Source organism: Moschus berezovskii, chromosome 4 (genome assembly GCF_049115385.1).
Source record: "Moschus berezovskii isolate FMDL1 chromosome 4, NW_MosBer_1.0, whole genome shotgun sequence".
NCBI classification, from domain to species: Eukaryota; Metazoa; Chordata; class Mammalia; order Artiodactyla; family Moschidae; genus Moschus; species Moschus berezovskii.
The window spans coordinates 20,494,808-20,515,845 of NC_142463.1; the positions used below are offsets into that span (position 1 = coordinate 20,494,808).

Consider the following 21,038-nt stretch of genomic DNA (forward strand, 5'->3'; position numbering starts at 1 on the left):
GCCTTGACTAGACGGACCTTGGTTGGCAAAGTAATGTCTCTGCTTTTTACTATGCTATCTAGGTTGGTCATAACTTTCCTTCCAAGGAGCAAACGTCTTTTAATTTTATGGCTGCAGTCAGCATCTGCAGTGATTTTGGAGCCCCCAAAAATAAAGTCTGACACTGTTTCCACTGTTTTCCCATCTATTTCCCATGAAGTGATGGGACCAGATGCCATGATCTTTGTTTTCTGAATGTTGAACTTCAAGCCAACCTTTTCACTCTCCTCTTTCACTTTCATCAAGAGGCTTCTTAGTTCCTCTTCACTTTCTGCCAGATTCCATATAAATGTGTTAATAACTGATATTTGTTTTTCTCTTTCTGACCTACTTCACTCTGTATAATAGGCTCTAGGTTCATCCACCTCATTAGAATGGACTCAAATGCATTCCTTTTTATGGCTGACTAATATTCCATTGTTTATATGTACCACAGCTTCTTTATCCATTCATCTGTTGATGGGCATCTAGGTTGCTTCCGTGTCCTAGCTGTTGTAAATAGTACTGCAGTTAACACTGGGGTACATGTGTCTTTTTCAATTTTGGTTTTCTCAGGGTATATGCCTAGTAGTGGGATTGCTGGGTCATATGGTAGTTTTATTCCTAGTTTTTAAGCAACCTCTGTACTATCTTCTGTAGTGGCTATAGTGGCTGTATCAATTTATATTCCTATCAACCTTGCAAAAAGATTCCCTTTTCTCCACACCCTCTCCAACATTTATTGTTTGTAGATTTTTTGATGATGGCCATTCTGATGGGTTTGAGGTGATACTTCAGTGTAGTTTTAGAAATGTAGTGCATTTCTCTAATAATGAGTGATGTTGAGCATCTTTTCATGTATTTATTATCTATTTGTATGTCTTCTTTGGAGAAATGTCTGTTTAGGTCTTTTGACCACTTTTTAATTAGGTTGTTTGTTTCTCAGGTATTGAGTTTGAATGAGCAGTTTTTATATTTTGGAAATTAATCCTTTGTCAGTTGTTCCATTGCTATTATCTCCTCCCATTCTGAGGGTTGTCTTTTCAACTTGTTTATAGTTTCCTTTGCTGTGCTAAAGCTTTTAAGTTTAATTAGGTCCCACTTCTTTATTTTTGTTTTTATTTTCATTTCTCTAGGAGGTGGGTCATAGAGGATCTTGCTATGATTTATGTCATACAGTGTTCTACCTGTGTTTTCCTCTAAGAGTTTTATGGTTTCTGGTCTTACATTTAGGTTTTTAATCCATTTTGAGTTTATCTTTGTATATAGTGTTAGGAAATGTTCTAATTTCATTCTTCTACACATAGCTGTCCAGTTCTCCCAGCACCATTTATTGAAAAGACTATCTTTCCCCATTGTATATTCTTGCCTCCTTTGTCAAAGATAAGGTGCCCATAGGTGCATGGGTTTATCTCTGGGCTTTCTGTCTTGTTCCATTGGTCTGGTCTGTATTTCTGTTTTTTGCCAATACCATACTGTTTTGATGACTGCAGCCTTGTTGTATTGTGAAGTCAGGAAAGTTGATTCCTCTAGCTCCGTTGTTCTTGCTCAAGATTGCGTTGACTTTTCGGTGTCTTTTGTGTTTCCATATGAATTGTAAAATTTTTGGTTCTAGTTCTATGAAAAATGCCATTGGTAATTTGGTAGGGATTGCACTGAATCTGTAGATTACATTAGGTAGTATAGTCATTTTCACAATATTGATTCTTCCAACCCAGGAACATGGAATATCTCTCCATTTGTTTATGTCATCTTTGATTTCTTTCATCAGTGTCTTAGTTGTTGCATGTGGAATCTTCGGTTTACGTTGTGACATGCAGGATCTTTAGTTGTGGCGTCAGAGCTCTTAGTTGCAGCATGTGTGATCTGGTTCCGTGACCAAGGGTCGAATCTGGGTCCCCTGCATTGGGAGCATGGAGTCTTAGCCACTGGACCACCGGGGTATGACTATGTTTAGTTTTATAAGGAACTGCCAAATTGTCTTCCAAAGTGGCTGTACCAATTTGCATTCCCACCAGCAATGAATGAGAGTTCCTATTGCTCCATATCCTCACCAGCATTTGGTGTTGTCAGTGTTCCAGATTTTAGCCGTTCTTATAGGTGTGTAGTGATGTTATTGTTCAGTTGCTAAGTCATGTCCTTTCTTTGTGACCCCATGAACTGCAGCGTGCTAGGCTTGTCTGTCCTTCACTATCTCCCAGATTTTGCTCAAATTCATGACCATTGAGTTGGTGATGTTATCTAACCATCTCATCCTCTGTTGCTCCCTTCTCCTTTTGCCTTCAATCTTCCCCAGCATCAGGATCTTTTCCAGTGAGTTGGCTCTTTGTGTCAGGTGGCCAAAGTATTGGAGCTTCAGCATCTGCTCTTCCAATGGATATTCAGGGTTGCTATCCTTTAGGATTGACTGGTTTGATCTCCTTGTAGTCCATGGGACTCTCAAAAGTCTTCTCCAGCACCACAATTAGAAAACATCAATTCTTTGGCACTCAGCCTTCTTTATGGTCCATCTCTCACATCTGTACATGACTAACAGAAAAGCCATGTTATTGTTGTTCATTCACCAAGTTGTGTCTGACTCTATGTGACCGCATGGACTACAGCACGTCAGGCTTCCCTGTCCCTTACTATCTCCCAGAATTTGCTCAAGTTCATGTCCATTGCATTGATTTTGCCATCCAACCGTCTCCTCCTCTGTTGCTATCTTCTTCTACTTTCAATCCTTCCTAGCATCAGGGTCTTTTCCTGTGAGTTGGCTCTTTGTATCAGGTGGCCAGAATACTGGAGATTCAGCTTCAGCATCAGTCCTTCCATTGAGTATTCAGAGTTGATTTCATTTAAGATTGACTGGTTTGATCTCCTTGCTATCCAAGGGACTCTCAAGAGTCTTCTCCATTACCACAGTTCAAAACCATAAATTCTTCGGCCCTCTGCCTTCTCTATGGTCCAGCTCCCACAACTGTACATGACTACTGGAAAAACCATAGCTTTGACTATATGGACCTTTGTTGACAAAGTGGTATCTTTGGTTTTTTAGCACACTAGGTTTGTGTAGGTTTTTCATAGCTTTTCTTCCAAGGAGCAAGTGTCTTTTAGGCTGCAGTCACCATCTGCAGTGATTTTAGAGCCCAAGCAGGGGAAATCTGTCACTGTTTCCATTGTTTCCCCATCTGTTTGCCATGAAGTGATAGAACTGGATGCCATGATCTTAGTTTTTTCAATGTTGATTTTAAGCCAGCCTTTTTACTCTCCTCTTTCACCCTCGTCAAGAGGCATTTTACTTGCTCTTCATTTTCTGCCATTTGGGTGGTGGTATCTGCATATCTGAGGTTAATATTTCTCTTAGCAGTTTTGATTCCAGCTTGTGATTCATCCAGCCTGTCATTTCACACAATGTATTCTGCATAGAAGTTAAATAAATAGGGTGACAGTATACACCCTTTTCGTACTCCTTTCCCAATTTTGAACTAATCAGTTGTTCCATGTGAGGTTCTAATTGTTGCTTCTTGATGCATACAGGTTTCTCAGGAGACAGGTAAGGTAGTTTGGTATTCCCATGCTGTTTTTTTTTTCTTTTTTAAGAATTTTCCAATTAGTTGTGATCCAAAGGTTTTTGCGTTGTTGGTGAAGCAAAAGTAGATGCTTTTCTGGAATTCCCTTGCTTTCTCTATGATCCAGTGTATGTTGGCAATTTGTTTTTCTATGTTTTCTAAACCTTGTACTTCTGGAAGTTCTCAGTTCACATACTGCTGAAGTCTAGCTTGATGAATTTTGAGCATAAACTTTCAGTTCAGTTCAGTTCAGTTCAGTCGCTCAGTCGTGTCCGACTCTCCGCGACCCCATGAATCACAGCACGCCAGGCCTCCCTGTCCATCACCAACTCCCGGAGTTCACTCAAACTCATGTCCACAGAATCGGTGATGCCATCCAGCCATCTCATTCTCCGTCGTCCCCTTCTCCTCCCGCCCCCAACCTTTCCCAGCATCAGAGTCTTTTCCAGTGAGTCAACTCGTCTCATGAGGTGGCCAAAGTATTGGAGTTTCAGCTTTAGCATCAGTCCCTCCAGTGAACATCCAGGATTGATCTCCTTTAGAATGGACTGGTTGGATCTCCTTGCAGTATAAGGGACTCTCAAGAGTCTTCTCCAACACCACAGTTCAAAAGCATCGATTCTTCGGCGATCAGCTTTCTTCACAGTCCAACTCTCACATCCATACATGACCACGGGAAAAACCATTGCCTTGACTAGACGGACCTTGGTCGGCAAAGTAATGTCTCTGCTTTTTAATATACTATCAAGGTTGGTCATAACTTTCCTTCCAAGGAGCAAGCGTCTTTTAATTTCATGGCTGCAATCAGCATCTGCAGTGATTTTGGAGCCCAAAAAAACAAAGTCTGACACTGTTTCCACTGTTTTTCCATCTATTTCCCATGAAGTGATGGGACCAGATGCCATGATCTTTGTTTTCTGAATGTTGAGCTTCAAGCCAACCTTTTCACTCTCCTCTTTCACTTTCACCAAGAGGCTTTTGAGTTCCTCTTCACTTTCTGCCATAAGGGTAGTGTCATCTGCATATCTGAGGTTATTGATATTTCTCCCAGCAATCTTGATTCCAGCTTGTGCTTCTTCCAGCCCAGCGTTCCTCATGATGTACTCTGCATATAAGTTAAATAAGCAAGGTGACAATATACAACCTTGACGTACACCTTTTCCTATTTGGAACCAGTCTGTTGTTCCATGACTGGTTCTAACTGTTGCTTCCTGACCTGCATACAGGTTTCTCAAGAGGCAGGTCAGGTGGTCTGGGATTCCCATCTCTTTCAGAATGTTCCACAGTTTATTGTGATCCACACAGTCAAAGGCTTTGGCATAGTCAATGAAGCAGAAATAGATGTTTTTCTGAAACTCTCTTGCTTTCTCCATGATCCAGCGGATGTTGGCAATTTGATCTCTGGTGCCTCTGCCTTTTCTAAAACCTGCTTGAACATCTGGGAGTTCACGGTTTACATACTGCTGAAGCCTGGCTTGGAGAATTTTGAGCATGACTTTACTAGCGTGTGAGATGAGTGCAATTGTGCGGTAGTTTGAGCATTCTTTGGCATTCCCTTTCTTTGGGATTGGAATGAAGACTGACCTCTTCCAGTCCTGTGGCCACTGCTGAGTTTTCCAAATCTGCTGGCATATTGAGTGCAGCACTTTCACAGCATCATCTTTCAAGACTTGAAATAGCTCAACTGGAATTCCATCACCTCCACTAGCTTTGTTCCTAGTGATGCTTTCTAAGGCCCACTTGACTTCACATTCCAAGATGTCTGGCTCTAGGTCAGTGATCACATTATCGTGACTATCTTGGTCGTGAAGATCTTTTTTGTACAGTTCTTCTGTGTATTCCTGCCACCTCTTCTTAATATCTTCTGCTTCTGTTAGGTCCCTACCATTTCTGTCCTTTATCGAGCCCATCTTTGCATGAAAAGTTCCCTTGGAATCTCTAATTTTCTTGAAGAGGTCTCTTGTTTTTCCTATTCTGTTGTTTTCCTCTATTTCTTTGCATTGATCACTGAGGAAGGCTTTCTTATCTCTCCTTGCTATTCTTTGGAACTCTGCATTCAGATGCTTATATCTTTCCTTTTCTCCTTTGCTTTTCGCCTCTCTTCTTTTTACAGCTATTTGTAAGGCCTCCTCAGACAGCCATTTCGCTCTTTTGCATTTCTTTTCCATGGGGATGGTCTTGGCCCCTGTCTCCTGTACAATGTCACGAACCTCCGTCCAGAGTTCATCAGGCACTCTATCAATCAGATCTAGTCCCTTAAATCTATTTCTCACTTCCACTGCATAATCATAAGGGATTTGATTGAGGTCATATCTGAATGGTCTAGTGGTTTTCCCTACTTTCTTCAATTTAAGTCTGAACTTCGCAATAAGGAGTTCATGATCTGAGCCACAGTCAGCTCCTGGTCTTGTTTTCGCTAACTGTATACAGCTTCTCCATCTTTGGTTGCAAAGAATATAATCAATCTGATTTCGGTGTTGACCATCTGGTGATGTCCATGTGTAGAGTCTTCTCTTGTGTTGTTGGAAGAGGGCGTTTGCTATGACCAGTGTATTCTCTTGACAAAACTCTATTAGCCTTTGCCCTGCTTCATTCCGTGTTCCAAGGCCAAATTTGCCAGTTACTCCAGGTGTTTCTTGACTTCCTACTTTTGCATTCCAGTCCCCTAGAATGAAAAGGACATCTTTTTTGGGTGTTAGTTCTAAAAGGTCTTGTAGGTCTTCATAGAACCGATTAACTTCGGCTTCTTCAGCATTACTGGTTGGGGCATAGGCCTGGATTACTGTAATATTGAATGGTTTGCCTTGGAAACGAACAGAAATCATCCTGTCATTTTTAAGATTGCATCCAAGTACTGCATTTCGGACTCTTTTGTTGACCATGATGGCTACTCCATTTCTTCTAAGGGATTCCTGCCCACAGTAGTAGATATAATGGTCATCCGAGTTAAATTCACCCATTCCAGCATAAACTTTACTAGCATGCAAAATAAGCACAATTGTTCAGTAGTTTGAAAATTCACTATCTCATTATTATTTTGATTTGCATTTCCCTGATGCCATATGATATGGAGCATCTTTTTATATGAAAAAACCTTAAGCTTTTAAATGTATTTTCTTATTTAGCCTTGGAATAACTTTTGAGATAGGCAAAATAGATGTTTTTATCTCAGGTGTGCAGATAAGAAAAACTAGATTTAGAAAAGTTTAATGACTGACCAGGATTTATGAGTAGAGTAAGTAGTAGAACTGTGTTAAAATATTTTTTTGACTCAGCCCTGGTATTTCTTCATACCATGCAGAAATCTCTTGTAAGGATCATCAAACTTTTTACTATTCTTCAGATTCATATGAGAACAACACATACCATCTGTGTCAAAATTTACAGAATAAAATGCTTTCGTATACCTTGTTTTATTTGACCTTTATAAGCATGATATCTAGCCCTTGTTGTTTTTTAGTTGCTAAGTTGTGTCCAGCTCTTTTGTAACCCCTTGGACTGTAGCCCTCCAAGCTCCTCTGTCCATGGGTTTTCCCAGGCAAAAATACTGGAGTGGGTTACCATTTCCTTCCTCATGGATCATTGCAATCCAGGGATCAAATCCACATCTCCTGCATTGGCAAGGCAAATTCTTTACCATTAAGCCACTAGGGAAGCTCATCTATTCCTTAGAGGTAGGTAAAATTCCAGGCACAAGTTATATGTTATTGAGAATACGAACCTAATTTTCGTAAATTCAAATTTTGTGCTCTTTTCCATGTTTCTTAATATTATTGCATAATGTAAATATTCTGTCATTGGAACCTGTTCTCATGATGAGGACATCTGAATTTAATAAAAAAAAAAAAAAGAGGAGTGAAAAATTTGGAGTTTGATAGGCATACCATATCTCCATATATACTCATTTCCCCCTTGGTTCCTGACCTCAGGATACACCCACACTCAAGTGTGAATAAGTGGAGCTAAAACACCATTATGCCCAGAACAGTAGTAATGGTACATTTGCTATTCAGGAAAGGAAAGTTTTTGTGCATCCAAGCAGAATGCTTGCTGCCAGAGGAAAAACCTTGTATTTGGGAATAATGGTCCTTTTAAGGCCACTTAAAAGTGGATTTCCTTGGTAGGTAATGGCTTCCACTCCTTCCCGTCCTGAAAATTTAAAGAAAAAAACAATAAAAATCAGTCAGTGAAATAGCTACCATCCTGAAGACAGTCAGTAAATAAGTGATAGCAGAGCATATCCTTTCTCCAGTAAAGCCTCTTTTGCTGACATAATTGCATTTGACAGTTTCCATCAATAAAACTCCAGTGAGCAAGACCCTATATGAGCCTTATAATAATGATAGTGATAATAAAAATAGTAAGTAGCATTCACTTACATTACTGATTCACTGATTATTCATCAAATGTTCATTTGGTACCTACTAGACCAGGTTTGTGCTGGGTACTAGTAATATAATTGTGAGTAAGACTGATCTCTCCTTCTCCAGCTAACAGTCAGTCTGAGAAAACAGACAAGCAACTAATTGCAGTAAAGAGTTAGAGGTAGGCTGAGGAACAGAGAAGGCAATGGCAGTCCACTCTAGTACTCTTGCCTGGAAAATCCCACGGACGGAGGAGCCTGGTAGGCTGCAGCCGATAGCGTCTCGAAGAGTCGGACACGGCTGAGTGACTTCACTTTCACTTTTCACTTTCATGCATTGGAGAAGGAAATGGCAACCCACTCCAGTGTTCTTGCCTGGAGTATCCCAGGGACAGGGGAGCCTGGTGGGCTGCCATCTATGGGGTCGCACAGAGTCGGACATGACTGAAGAGACTTAGCAGCAGCAGCAGGCTGAGAAAACTGTGTAGGGAAATCTTCTCAGAAGAAATGAGGTTTAAGCTAAGGTCCAAGAATGTATAAAAAGACCAAAGGAAAAATCAGAACTATAGCTGTGAAGCCCTGAAGGTGTGTGTGAGGGTGAGTTTGGGATGTTTAACAGATCGAAACTCCAACAAGCCTGATAATTGTGCAAATGATGATAGAAAGGAAGACAATAGCAGCTAGGTAGTGTCCTCTGGGCACTTTAGACTTAAGACTAAAGGACTTTAAACTTTATCCTTGAAGGGTTTTAAGAAGAGAAATCACTTAGTTATTTCTGCATTTTAAAAAGATCTTTCTGACTTACTGTATTTGTTTTGTTAAATTCATACACTGTCACTTAGAAAATAGATACTTATTACATGATATTTGCATTAATAGGGCACTAGGAATCAAGGGGGACAGAACTAAAGTGAAGTCATTTGGGAGGGTGTTACAGGATGATGCTGGCTTGGACTAGTGGACATAGCTATGGAAGTAAAGTGAAACTGACAGGCTAAAGATAGATATTTTGGAGATAGAATTGGCAAGGCTCAATGAATAATTGGATGTGTTGGGTCAGAGAAAGTGAAGAAGCAGGAATATCTCTGGGTTTGATGGTACCGTCACTGAAATGAAAAACAGAAAAAGGGCAAGACTGACTAGAAAGATAAGTTGAGCTATAGTTGTAAAACTATATACAACTATATAGTTGGAGAGAGATCTGGGATGAAGATACAAATCTGTAAAATACATGTAGAGGAGTGTTTCCAGGGAGAGCTTTAAGGACCATCAGCATTTAAGCATCTAAGATATTGAAGAAAGAGGCTGCAAATGATAAGATGCAAAACAGGGGGATGTAGTTTAATGGACATAAAAATCATTCAAGACAGAAGAATGACTGATACTGTTAGATGCTACTGAGCAGTCAAGTCTGGAAAAGAAATGAAGATTGAAAAAAAAAAAGGGGGGGGGGAGCTTTCTTGGTGACTCATATGGTAAAGAATCTGCCTGCAATGGAGGTAGACCTGAGTTCAACCCCTGGGTCCAGAACATCCCCTGGAAAAGGGAATGGCTACCCACGCCAGTATTCTTGCCTGGAGAATTCCATGGACAGAGGAGCAAAATGATGAAGGAAGAGGCTGCAAATGATAAGAGATAAAACAGGGGAATGTAGTTTCATGGATAGAAAAGTCATTTAAGACAGAAGAATGAAAGATACCGTCAGATGCTGCTGAATAGTCAAGTACAGAAAAGAAAAGGTACACTAAAAATGTGTTGAAGGTTTTACATGAAGACCATTGTTAACCTGGCAAGAATGGCTTAAATGGGGTGGTAAGGAGGGTGAGGGAAAAATGGGGTGCTAGGGTCTGTCAGACGCGACTGAGCAACTTCACTTTCACTTTTCACTTTCACACATTGGAGAAGGAAATGGCAACCTACTCCAGTGTTCTTGCCTGGAGAATCCCAGGGACGGGGGAGCCTGGTGGGCTTCCGTCTATGGGGTCACACAGAGTCGGACACGACTGAAGTGACGTAGCAGCAGCAGCAGCAGGGTCTTGGGATATCTGCATTGTGTTGAAGAAAATGGGAGGCGATGTGTTGGAGACAGTGAATGCAGACAGTTCATTCAAGAAATGTGACTGTGAAGGAGGAAAAAACATTTATAAGGCTAAGTTATTGAAAAGAGGTGTATAGTGATTAAGGGAAATTTTTTTCTTATATCACGGTGGGATAGACTTGAATGTGTTCAGAATGCACTAATCAAAAGATCATAAAGGATACAGAGTCCAGAGATAACTACTAGTAGGTTCGAGAAGGCTGAATGGAATAGGCTTCACCGGAGGTTGTAATGTATTGTCAGTTATTACCTGGTGCTTTCTAAGAGTAAGTGATGAATCAGAGAATTTATGGTTATTTGCCTAAATAAGTGCTTTTCTTGCCTTAGCCAAATTTCCTGATTAGGCAGCTTTCCTCCTCAGCCTGCTGTGAGTATTCCCTGGGAAAGGGAGGTTGGGGAAATCATCGTTCCTTGGACTACCCTTATCTGATTGGAGACCTTACCTTGTTTCACTTTGCCTTAGGCCTGTCTTTATGGACAGCTTGGCACCGGAAGTACTGATATGAAGCCCTGGGCATCCATCTTGCAAATGTAGGCTTTTGTGTAGGTGCAAGGATTGGTAAGGATAGGAGAAGGGATGGATTTCCATGGATTCATTTCCTTGTCTAAAAGTGATTCAGAGAGGGGTACATAGGCATTTCATAGAATTTTTGTTTATTGTTTGTTTGTTATTCTGTAGTAGTTCAGTCATGTCCGAATCTTGGTGACCCTATGGACTGAATCCCACCAGGCTCCTCTGTCCATGGGATTTCCCAGGCAAGAATACTGGAGTGGGTTGCCATTTCCTTCTCCAGGGGATCTTCCTGACCCAGGGTTCAAACCTGCATCTCTGGTGTCTTCTGCATTGGTGGGCAAATTCTTTACCACTGAGCCACCAGGGAAGCTTGTTTATTGTTACTGCCCCCAAATGTATTAATAAACCCATCCCATGTCACCTATTTAAACTATTCAAAAAGCCAGAGCTGTCATGTAGATTCAAAGAATGATATTCCCAATTTTACATATATTGTTTCAGAAAATAGAAAGAGGACACTCTCCTAGCACATTTTATGAGGATAATATAAACCATGATGCCGAAACCAACAAGACAACTTGAGAAGAAAAAGTACATAGCCCAGTTTTATTTATTAATGTAGAAGCAAAAAGTCCTAAATAAAAGCCTCCAGACCCTAGATGGTTTTATTAGTGAAATAATACCAAATCAGTGGACATGAATTTGAGTAAACTCCAGGGGATAGTGAAGGACAGAGAAGCCTGGAGTGCTGCAGTCGCAGAGTCAGACATGTCTTAACTACTGAAGAACAGTCCACAAATAATTAGTATCCAGAATATGTCAGGTGAATGCCTATAACCTGATAAGAAAAAAGAAAATCTAATAGAAAAATCGCCGAGGATATAGACTTGGCGCTGTGTCTTGGTGGGTCCCCCAACCATATAATGTGTCGTGTCATTGTATCTAAGGGACTTGAACATCTGCAGGTTTTGGTTATCTGTTGAGTTCTGGAACCAATTCCCCACTGATACCAAGTGAACACTGTAAATAGGTAATTCACAGTTGAGGAAACCCTAATGACCTAACCATATAAAACATTGTTTAGCTTCACTAGTAATTATGGGAAATGCAGGTTAAAAGCATATATGATATGATCAAAGCCATTATATTAAACAAAATTAAACAGCCTAACAAATGTCAGGTATTGGAGAGTATGTGAAATAGTTTGTTCAACAAATACTTTTTGAACATCTGTTATACTACTTGCCAATCACTGTCCTAAGTCATTGAGATGCATTAGTAAATAAAACAGACAAGATCCCTGTACTCATGTAGCTTAGATTCTAGTGGGTAAAGATAAAAAATTAACAATAAACATAATAAACAAGTAAATTACATAGTACCTTAGAAGTGATAGGTGTATTGAAGATGTGTAGGTTATAAAAGTAGAGTGGAGTAGGAGGGTGAGGGGGGTGGAAAACAAGTTGTAATATATAGAGCTGTCAGGGTAGTAAGCTTCATTAAGAACTCAGGTGAAAATTGAGCCAAGAGATTTGAAGGCCATAGCGGTTAGCCAGGGAAGAGGAGCGTTTTAGGCAGAGTGTACAGATAAGCACAAGGCTTTAAGGCAGAAGAATATTTGATGTCTTTGACAAACAATGGAGTCTAGTGTGGCTGGATCAAGGTGTGCAAGTGCACTGGAGAGAGAAAGTCAAAGAGATACTGGGGAGGGGAGATGGCTCATCTAGCTAGGTCTTGACTTTTATTCATGAATGAAATGGGGAGCCATTCCAGGATTTTGAGCAGGAGTATGATCTTACTGACCTTTAAAAGGATCACTGTGTTATGTTGAGATTAGACCATGGAGGGGTAAGGATAGAAGCAGGAATGGGATACCAGTTGGGAGATAGTTGTGAGGCTGGGGAGAGGACCATCAGTCCTTAGATCACAATAGCAAAACCCAAGAGATGCTGTAACCCATTAAACAGTAAAACATGACCTCATTTGAGCTCTTCTGGTGACAAAACTGAATTGAGACTCTGGAGTTTTTATTATATTTATTGTGGTCCTCATACATTTAACTGGAGAAATTTTGATACGTCTGATGTGTTTTGTTGGTGACCTAGTCTTTGTTGAGGGTGTTTTATATTATACGTGTGTGTATGTGTGTGTGTGTGTGTGTGAGAGAGAGAGAGAGAGAGAGAGAGAGTATGTATATGCTATTACCTGTTCCCAATTCTGATTTGTGAAACATGACTAAATCCAAGGTTTTTCTTTAAGAGAGTGTAAGCATTTGTCTTTGGAGACAGAGAAACATTGTTTTATTCTGACTGTATTTTAAATTTAAAGCACTTAAGAATTGCTGTTGGATGGGATGTGGTGTATGTTAAAAACAGGAGTCCAGATGCTCAGAGTTTTGGTCTAAACAGCAGAAGAAAAGAATTACCAACATCTGAGATATAAACAGGCTGTGGTTGGAGCTCGTTTTGGAGGAGAGGACATGTTTAGTTTTGGACATGTTGGATTTGAGATGTTGAGAAGGCAATTGATTATTGTAAGTGTCGGGAGTTTGGGAGATAGGTTTGGAAAGGAGAACTCTTAGAAAGTGTTGGTTCAGTTCAGTTCAGTCGCTCAGTTGTGTCTGACTCTTTGCGACCCCATGAACTGCAGCATACCACACTTCCCTGTCCATCAATTCCCAGAGCCTACTCAAACTCATGTCCATCGCGTTGGTGATGCCATCCAACCATCTCATCCTCTGTCATCCCCTTCTCCTCCTGCCTTCTATCTTTCCCAGCATCAGGGTCTTTTCCAGTGAGTTGGTTCTTCGCATCAGGTGGCCAGAAGTATTGGAGTTTCAGCTTCAGCATCAGTCCTTCCAATGAATATTCAGGACTGATTTCCTTTAAGATGGACTGGTTGGATCACCTTGAAGTCCAAGGGACTCTCAAGAGTCTTTTCCAACATCACAGTTCAAAAGCATCATTTCTTCGGTGCTCAGTTTTCTTTATAGTCCAACTCTCACATCCATACATGACTACTGGAAAAACCATAGCTTTGACTAGATGGGCCTTTGTTGGTAAAGTAAATGTAATGTCTCTGCTTTTTAATATGCTATCTAGGTTAGTCAGAGCTTTTCTTCCAAGGAGCAAGCATCTTTTAATTTCATGGCAGCAGCCACCATCTGCAGTGATTTTAGAGCCCCCCAAAATAAGTCTATCACTGTTTCCATTGTTTCCCCATCTATTTGCCATGAAGTGATGGGACCAGATGCCATGATCTTAGTTTTCTGAATGTTGAGCTTTAAGCCAGTTTTTCACTTTTCTTTCATCAAGAGGTTCTTTAGTTCTTCTTTACTTTCTGCCATAAGGGTGGTGTCATTTGCATATCTGAGGTTATTGATATTTCTCCCGGCAATCTTGATTCCAGCTTGTGCTTCATCCAGCCCAGCGTTCCTCGTGATGTACTCTGAATGTAAGTTAAATACACAGGGTGACAATATACAGCCTTGATGTACTCCTTCCCAATTTGGAACCAGTCTGTTGTTCCATGTCCAGTTCTAACTGTTGCTTCTTGACCTGCATACACTTATCTCAGGAGGCAGGTAAGGTGGTCTGGTATTCCCATCTCTTTAAAAATTTCCCACAGATTGTTGTGATCCACACAGTCCAAGGCTTTGGCATAGTCAGTAAAACAAAGTAGATGTTTTTCTGGAACTCTCTTGCTTTTTTGATGATCTGGCAGATGTTGGCAATTTGATCTCTGGTTCCTCTACCTTTTCTAAATCCAGCTTGAACATTTGGATTGGAGGGGAAGGTAAATTGGTATCATCCAACTCTTTGCGACCCCATGGGCTATACAGTTCATGGAATTCTCCAGGCCAGAATACTGGAGTGGGTAGCCATTCCCTTCGCCAGGGGATCTTCCCAATCCAGGGATTGAACCCAGGTCTCCCGCATTGCAGGCAGATTCTTTACCCGCTGAGCCACAAGGGAAGCTCATCATTTTGGGAGTAATTTCTAATGCAGTTTCTGACTCAGTTCATGCCACATCTAAGTGTATGTACTACCAAGAAACTTTTTATACATGTGGATGACAAAACATATATAATATGTTAATAGGAGCATTGTCTTGTTGGATAAGAAAAACATGGAAAGAAAATTAAGTTTCCATTTACTGGAGAATCAATAAATAAATATTATAAAAATTTATGGATTGGACCACTGTACTATAGCTATATGAACCAAAGTGAAATATATTCACATGGGTGAGTCTCCTAATTATAGTATAAATTGATTTCAGCTGATGAATATATGCAGTACTATAAGTATATAATTTAAAAATATATAAAACAATGCTAGTAATTATTTCAGGATATATATAATAAAAAAATAAAGACATACATGGAAAAGATAAACAAAAAATTAAGTTAGTTGTTAAGTGGAGACTAGTGGGAGGTGGGCGGAGAAGGCAATGGCAAGCCACTCCAGTACTCTTGCCTAGAAAATCCCATGGACGGAGGAGCCTGGTAGGCTGCAGTCCATGGGGTCGCTACAAGTCAGACATGACTGAGCGACTACACTTTCACTTTTCACTTTCACAATTGGAGAAGGAAATGGCAACCCACTCCGGTGTTCTTGCCTGGAGAATCCCAGGGACGGGGGAGCCTGGTGGGCTGCCGTCTGTGGGGTCGCACAGAGTCGGACACGACTGAAGTGACTTAGCAGCAGCAGCAGTGGGAGGTGGGACTTGATAAATTTGGAAAGCATGTCCCAGGGGCCCAGCTTCTATTGCAGGGGTTATTTCTCATGCCAGTGGTGTGTATCTTCATCTCTATTTTATTATTTTCTATAATTTATTTGTAAAAAATACTTTATAATTAAAGAAGATATTTCTTTTCATTCCTTTCATACCCATGACTAATGATACAAATCCTTCACAATTTATCAGCAGTTGATGGCTGGCCCAGTGAGTACCTGGAATCTACACTGGCCTGTTGGTTCCATCTAGTGGTGAGATTGCTGCAAGTGTTCTGTGAAACATCTTCAGCAAGGACGAATGAGATGATAGTTAGCTGGACTGCTTAAATTTAATTATTTCACTAAAATTTAAGAGACAAAGGAAAATGTTATTTTTTAGAGCTAGTGAGTTTTTGCCATTATTAAAATGATGCTATAAATCTTCTAGGTCATAGAGCACAGCCTTTTAGGACTAAGATGGGTTCTTCTTTCTCTCTAACCTGTGTTTGTGTTTTGTTTTTCAGAAGGAGCTGAGCCTTCCAAGAAGAGGCAGTTTGTAAGTAGATGATGGTTATGATTGCAATTATGATCTCCTGCTTAGGAATCCCTCCTGGGGACTGTTTTCATTATCACTCGGAGAACTCTTATTCATGAGTATATTTTTCTGTGGACTCTTTTCTGGGCCAGTGAAACCAGTGGGCCAGCCAACTTCTCTCACTAGGTCAGCTCATCCACTCTCCCTCATCACTCCCTACCCCAAATCCTCTCCTCTATGTCAATTTTTGTCTAACATTTGCGAGAAAGCCGCCAATTAAATACCCATCACAGTCTTATGCTTGTGTTCTGGAGTTTACTGAGTTTAGTAGTCATGCTCTTTGAGAATGTTAAAATTGAAGCTCTTAACATCTGCATCTGTCCCATAACATGGTACTAGGGAGAGGTCAACAAGTTGAGGCAAACAAAAGCTAAGTTTGGGATCACGGTTGGAATAGGGCTATTGTTTACCTGTTTGTTCCATTCTGGCTTCAGGGCCCAGGGAAATTCATTAATGATCTTTGTCCCAGTATTTTAATTTCTAATATTTTCTTCGCCTGCTTTTTCTCTCAAGAATTCTTTTGGGGTAGTACTGCAAATTTGGCTAATCACGATCGTTTAGAATGCTTATTATGCAGATTAAAAACAAACATTTAAATGATAAAAAGCAGTTAGAATGCTGATTCTGAACTTATTTTAATTAAAATCTCCATGTTGGGGCCCAAGAGCCTATATTTTTTTGCCCCTGCACCCATACCCACCGTAATTTTGCTAAGAAACCAAATTTGAGAAACAGTAAGGAAATAGGGCTATGTTAAAACAATGGCTTTGAAATGTTTCTTTACAGAAATACATGAGACATAATTATGGAGGAGGACACAACGATATTCATATATATTTATTAAGTACACTTTGTACATCGTATATGTTTAAAAATATGTGAAACACATAGTTTTTCTGTTATTGTCATTCTGGGATTTTGCTTTGTAAAAATGCTCTAATAATTAAATTGTCCTCTGAGATTTTTATAAAGTCCTTTTGGCTGCTTTATGAAAGCTCACTGTGATTTGATATAAGGAGACTTGAGTTATGAGTCAGAAAACTCCTAGGGGTCAGTCTTGGCTATGTCACTTAATTAACTTTGTAATGTAGAGGAATCACTTCATCTCCTCAGTTGCTTTATCTATAGAATGAACATTTTGATACCTATTTTTCTTCTATTTTAATAGTTATTAGAAAGACAATATATGTGATAGTGCTTCAGTTTTTAGTCTTAGTTTAAGTGTATGTTGCTTTCAGAATGCTTATACTTGTATAAGGTTAAATATAGATATATTTTATTATTTAAGAGTCACCTTTCTGTCTTTATTTCTAGCTCTGAATCTCAGTTCTAGGTTCTCAGGTGTCCTGAGTCTTCTAAAAACTGGGCAAGAGCACTGCCAGGACTCTTAACGGATGCACTTAATGATGCACTGAATGGGTATATATAACTGAAAGAGAGTGACTTTTCAGCATCACATTCAGCAAATATTGGTACTTGGTGACTTTCCTATTCTTTCTGGCATTTTTTTTATTCTTCAGGTTCCTTTTTTTGGAAGTTCTCTGAGCTTTGCCTTTGCTTCAGGTTAGGTGAAATGAAAGGTCTGAGGTTGGTCACTTCTTTCAGGAATGTATACCTCTAATGAATACTTTGCAGATAAGGAAGCATATCCTGTGAAAGTGATTTTTGTTTGAAACTGGAGGAAATTTTAGATCAATGTAGCTTTAGAGACATTTCTTGGTTATTTTAGTGGTATCTAAAGTTAGGCCTATTCTAACTACCTTTATTGCCATGCCAAGTGTCTTGTAGGATCTTAGTTCCCTGACCAGGGATTGAATTCAGGCTCTGACAGTGAAAGTACTGAGTCCTAACCATTGGATCGCCATTGAAATTATCCAGAAATACTTTTTAATACACTAACTCACATTTAAACAGTGGTTCATTCAGTAAATTCATACTAATTAATACCTGCTGTTTGTTGGGCACTGCTCTAAATTCTGAGGTTATAAGATTCAATTATATACATTTCTCTATTTTGGGAACTTAGAGTTAAGTTAACCAGAATAATAATTAAAAAAAAAATCATTAGTATTAGAGGAGTAGAAAGAATTTTACTCTGGAAGGAATCTTAGAAACATGGATACTAATCTACACTTCGCCACTCACAAGTTATATATGGTTTTAACAGGAACTATCATTTCTAGGCTTGAAATGCTTCACTTGTAAATGAAATGACTGGTTTATCTGAACTCTGTGCTTAGTTATCTTCCCAAATAATGGAAGCTCCATGGTACCTCTTCTGCAGAGAGCTGGGCATGTGTTTGTACAGAGTGTGCAGTAGATGGCAGAGGATGACTTAGCATCTTCAATAGAGAAATCAGGAAATAAGGGTACCTTACTTTTTATATGTGGTATTGGTAAGGGTCTGATTTCATTCCTTGAATGTACATAGCTGTTTTCCCAGCACTGTTATTGAGTAGTTGTCTTAGGTTTTAATAAGGTCACTGGTTGCTCAGACTGTACGGAGAGCAGGAGTGAAAGCTGGAAAGTAAGTGAGGATACCATTACAAAATTCAGTCAAGATGATGACTACTTAGCCAGGGTGGTAGCAGCTTAGATGGTGAGAAGTGAATGGATTCTGGATGTATAAAAGGAGAACTATCAATATTTGCTGATAGTTTATTTTGGTATATGAGAAAAAGAGAGAGATTAAGGTTGATGGTGAGGTTTTAAGACTGAGTAGGTAGATGCATATGGTTGCCATTTACTTTACAAGATTGAGAATGTTGTGAGTGGAGCAGGGTTTTTTTTTTGTTGTTATTGTTGCTCTTGGGATGGGCAGGATGGTGGTTTTTGGAGGAATCGCAACTTTGGTGCTTGCTTGACATTCAAGAAAGAGTGTTGATAAAGAGACTGCATATGTGAATCGTGGGGATCAAGGGTGAGATATGATCTGGAATTATACAGTTAGGGATTGACAGCATATATTAATAGATGATGATTTAAGTTATGGGATTGAATGAGATAAACTACTGAAATGCTACTTAAGTGTATCAGCTGACAGGTGATGATCAATGAATTGCTTTAGTTCAGAAGTTTAAACAATTTGACATTGTTGTGACCTTCAAGCATTTGATCATTTTTCTGTTATATTTGTTGTGTTTTGCGATGATTTATAAATGGATGGAAATTTCACTTGGTCCTTCATCACAGTTAGTTTGAGAAGCACTGACCTGTTGAGTGAGTGAATCTAGTCAAAAAAGAGATCTAAGGATTGAGCCCTGGGCCTCTTCAGCATTTACTTATTACGAGACAAGGAGAATATGTCAGTCAAGAAGCCTGAGAAAAAACATCCAAGTGAGGTTGCAATAAAACCAAGAGAGAGTGGTGTTTCCAAAGCCAGAAGAAAGTGTCAAGGCTATGTAAAATGACAACTAAGAATTGATTTTTGAGTTCAGTAATAGGGAAGACCCAGTTGGTGACCTTGGCAAGTGACATTGATCAGATGTGGGTCTGAAGCTTGATTTGAATGGATTCAAGACAGAATTGGAGACAGTATTACCTCTGTATTATTTGTATTTTAAAAAATGTCTAATTTCAATCTAGTGTGTGAGGAAGCAATCAGAAAAGCTCAAATTGAGGTGATAATCTGTAAAACTGCTGGCCTGAGCTCTTCAAAACTGTTGAAGTTGTAAAAGACCACAAACATTAAGGATATGCTCTAGATTGTTGGAGAAAAGAGGCCTGGTGAATAAATGTAGTTCTTGATTGATTTTTGGTTGGATCCTGGATTTTTGAAAATAGTTGAAAGATATTATTGGGACAATTAAGGAAATTTGAATGTGGACTTTTCTTTCGATGAAAAGGTGCCAATGTTGAACTTTGTTAGTGTGACAATTTTGTGGTTGTTCCTTGTTCTTACAGCAAGTACATTAATTGTGGAAGTATTTGAGAGAGGAATTACTATGATGTTTATAGCTGACTTTCAAATGATTCAGTTAATTAACAAAAGTGTGTGTGTATGTGTTAGAGAAAGAGAGGGAGCGAATGAGAGGAAAAGAATGGAGGAAAAAAGCAATGTAACAATATGTTAACAGTTATTAAAGGTAAGTGAAGCATATACAGAGTTTCATTTAATTATTCTTATTTCTCTTCTGATATTTTGGGGAGGAGGTAGTCTATACTATTATTTCAAAGTGATTTGCTGAAAAGAGGATTTTAGAAATTAGGTGATACCTGGAAGGGTAATGGAGTTGAGTATTTTTCTCTCTTTTCAAAGTGTAAATAGGAGATATATCTTGTTTGTATCTCAGTGAAATTATCCAGTAACCAAGGAGATGTTGATGCAGGAATGGAGAGGACAACTGCTGGAATATTCTTAATTAAGCAAAAATGGAGGCCATCTAAGTACATGTGTATTGACCTTACACAGGGGTGTTGACAATTTGTCCCCAGCAGCCTCAAATACCTAATTTTATTTGTAAAAGATTATGCATATAAAATGTATGGCATAGAACCTTCAATTTAGCACTCAACTATTTGTTATTGTTAAAGTGTTTACTGTAATGCCTATTTAATTAGTAGACTTTGAAAAAGTGGTAGTTGTTTATTACTGTTTTTATTATTAGCAGGCTATAATTACCTATTAAAAACTGTAAATTCTTCAGAAAAACAAATTAGTAAGATCCTGCTGCTAAGCTGCTGCTAAGTCACTTCAGTCGTATCTGACTCTGTGTGACCCCATAGATGGCAGCCCACCAGGCTCCTCCATCCCTGGGATTCTCCAGGCAAGAACACTGGAGTGGGTTGCCATTTCCTTCTCCAATGCGTGAAAGTGAAACACGAAAGTGAAGTCGCTCAGTCATGTCCGACTCTGTGACCCCATGGACTGTAGCCTACCAGGCTCCTCTGTCCATGGGATTTTCCGGGCAAGAGTACTGGAGTGGGGTGCCAGTGCCTTCTCCGTAGTAAGATCCTAAACCAAGTTAAATGAGCAATAGGGTGCCTTAGAAAAGTCACAGGCTATTCATGGTTGGTTTTGGTCACATGAGGAAGAGAGCAGCTAAATCCCAAGATGGGGAATGAGAACATCCAGGCCTGCAATGATACAGACTTTGTTGGGACAAGTTGGTTATGAAAGTTCTTTTGACCTGGCTTATATCATTTATTTTAGATGTAGCTTCCTAAAGTAAAATTGTTTTC

The 21,038-nt window shown here is 39.5% G+C and overlaps 1 protein-coding gene across 4 annotated transcripts in view; it reads left to right on the forward strand.

Annotated features, from left to right (window-relative positions):
* MAST2 (microtubule associated serine/threonine kinase 2) overlaps positions 1–21,038 on the forward strand; it is a 217,028-nt gene that overhangs the window by 75,872 nt on the left and 120,118 nt on the right. For all 4 annotated transcript variants that reach the window (XM_055404056.2, XM_055404057.2, XM_055404058.2 and 1 more), the window contains exon 4: positions 15,787–15,818. In XM_055404056.2, the coding sequence (XP_055260031.2) occupies positions 15,787–15,818 (32 nt within the window). The remainder of the gene's footprint in view (positions 1–15,786; positions 15,819–21,038) is intronic.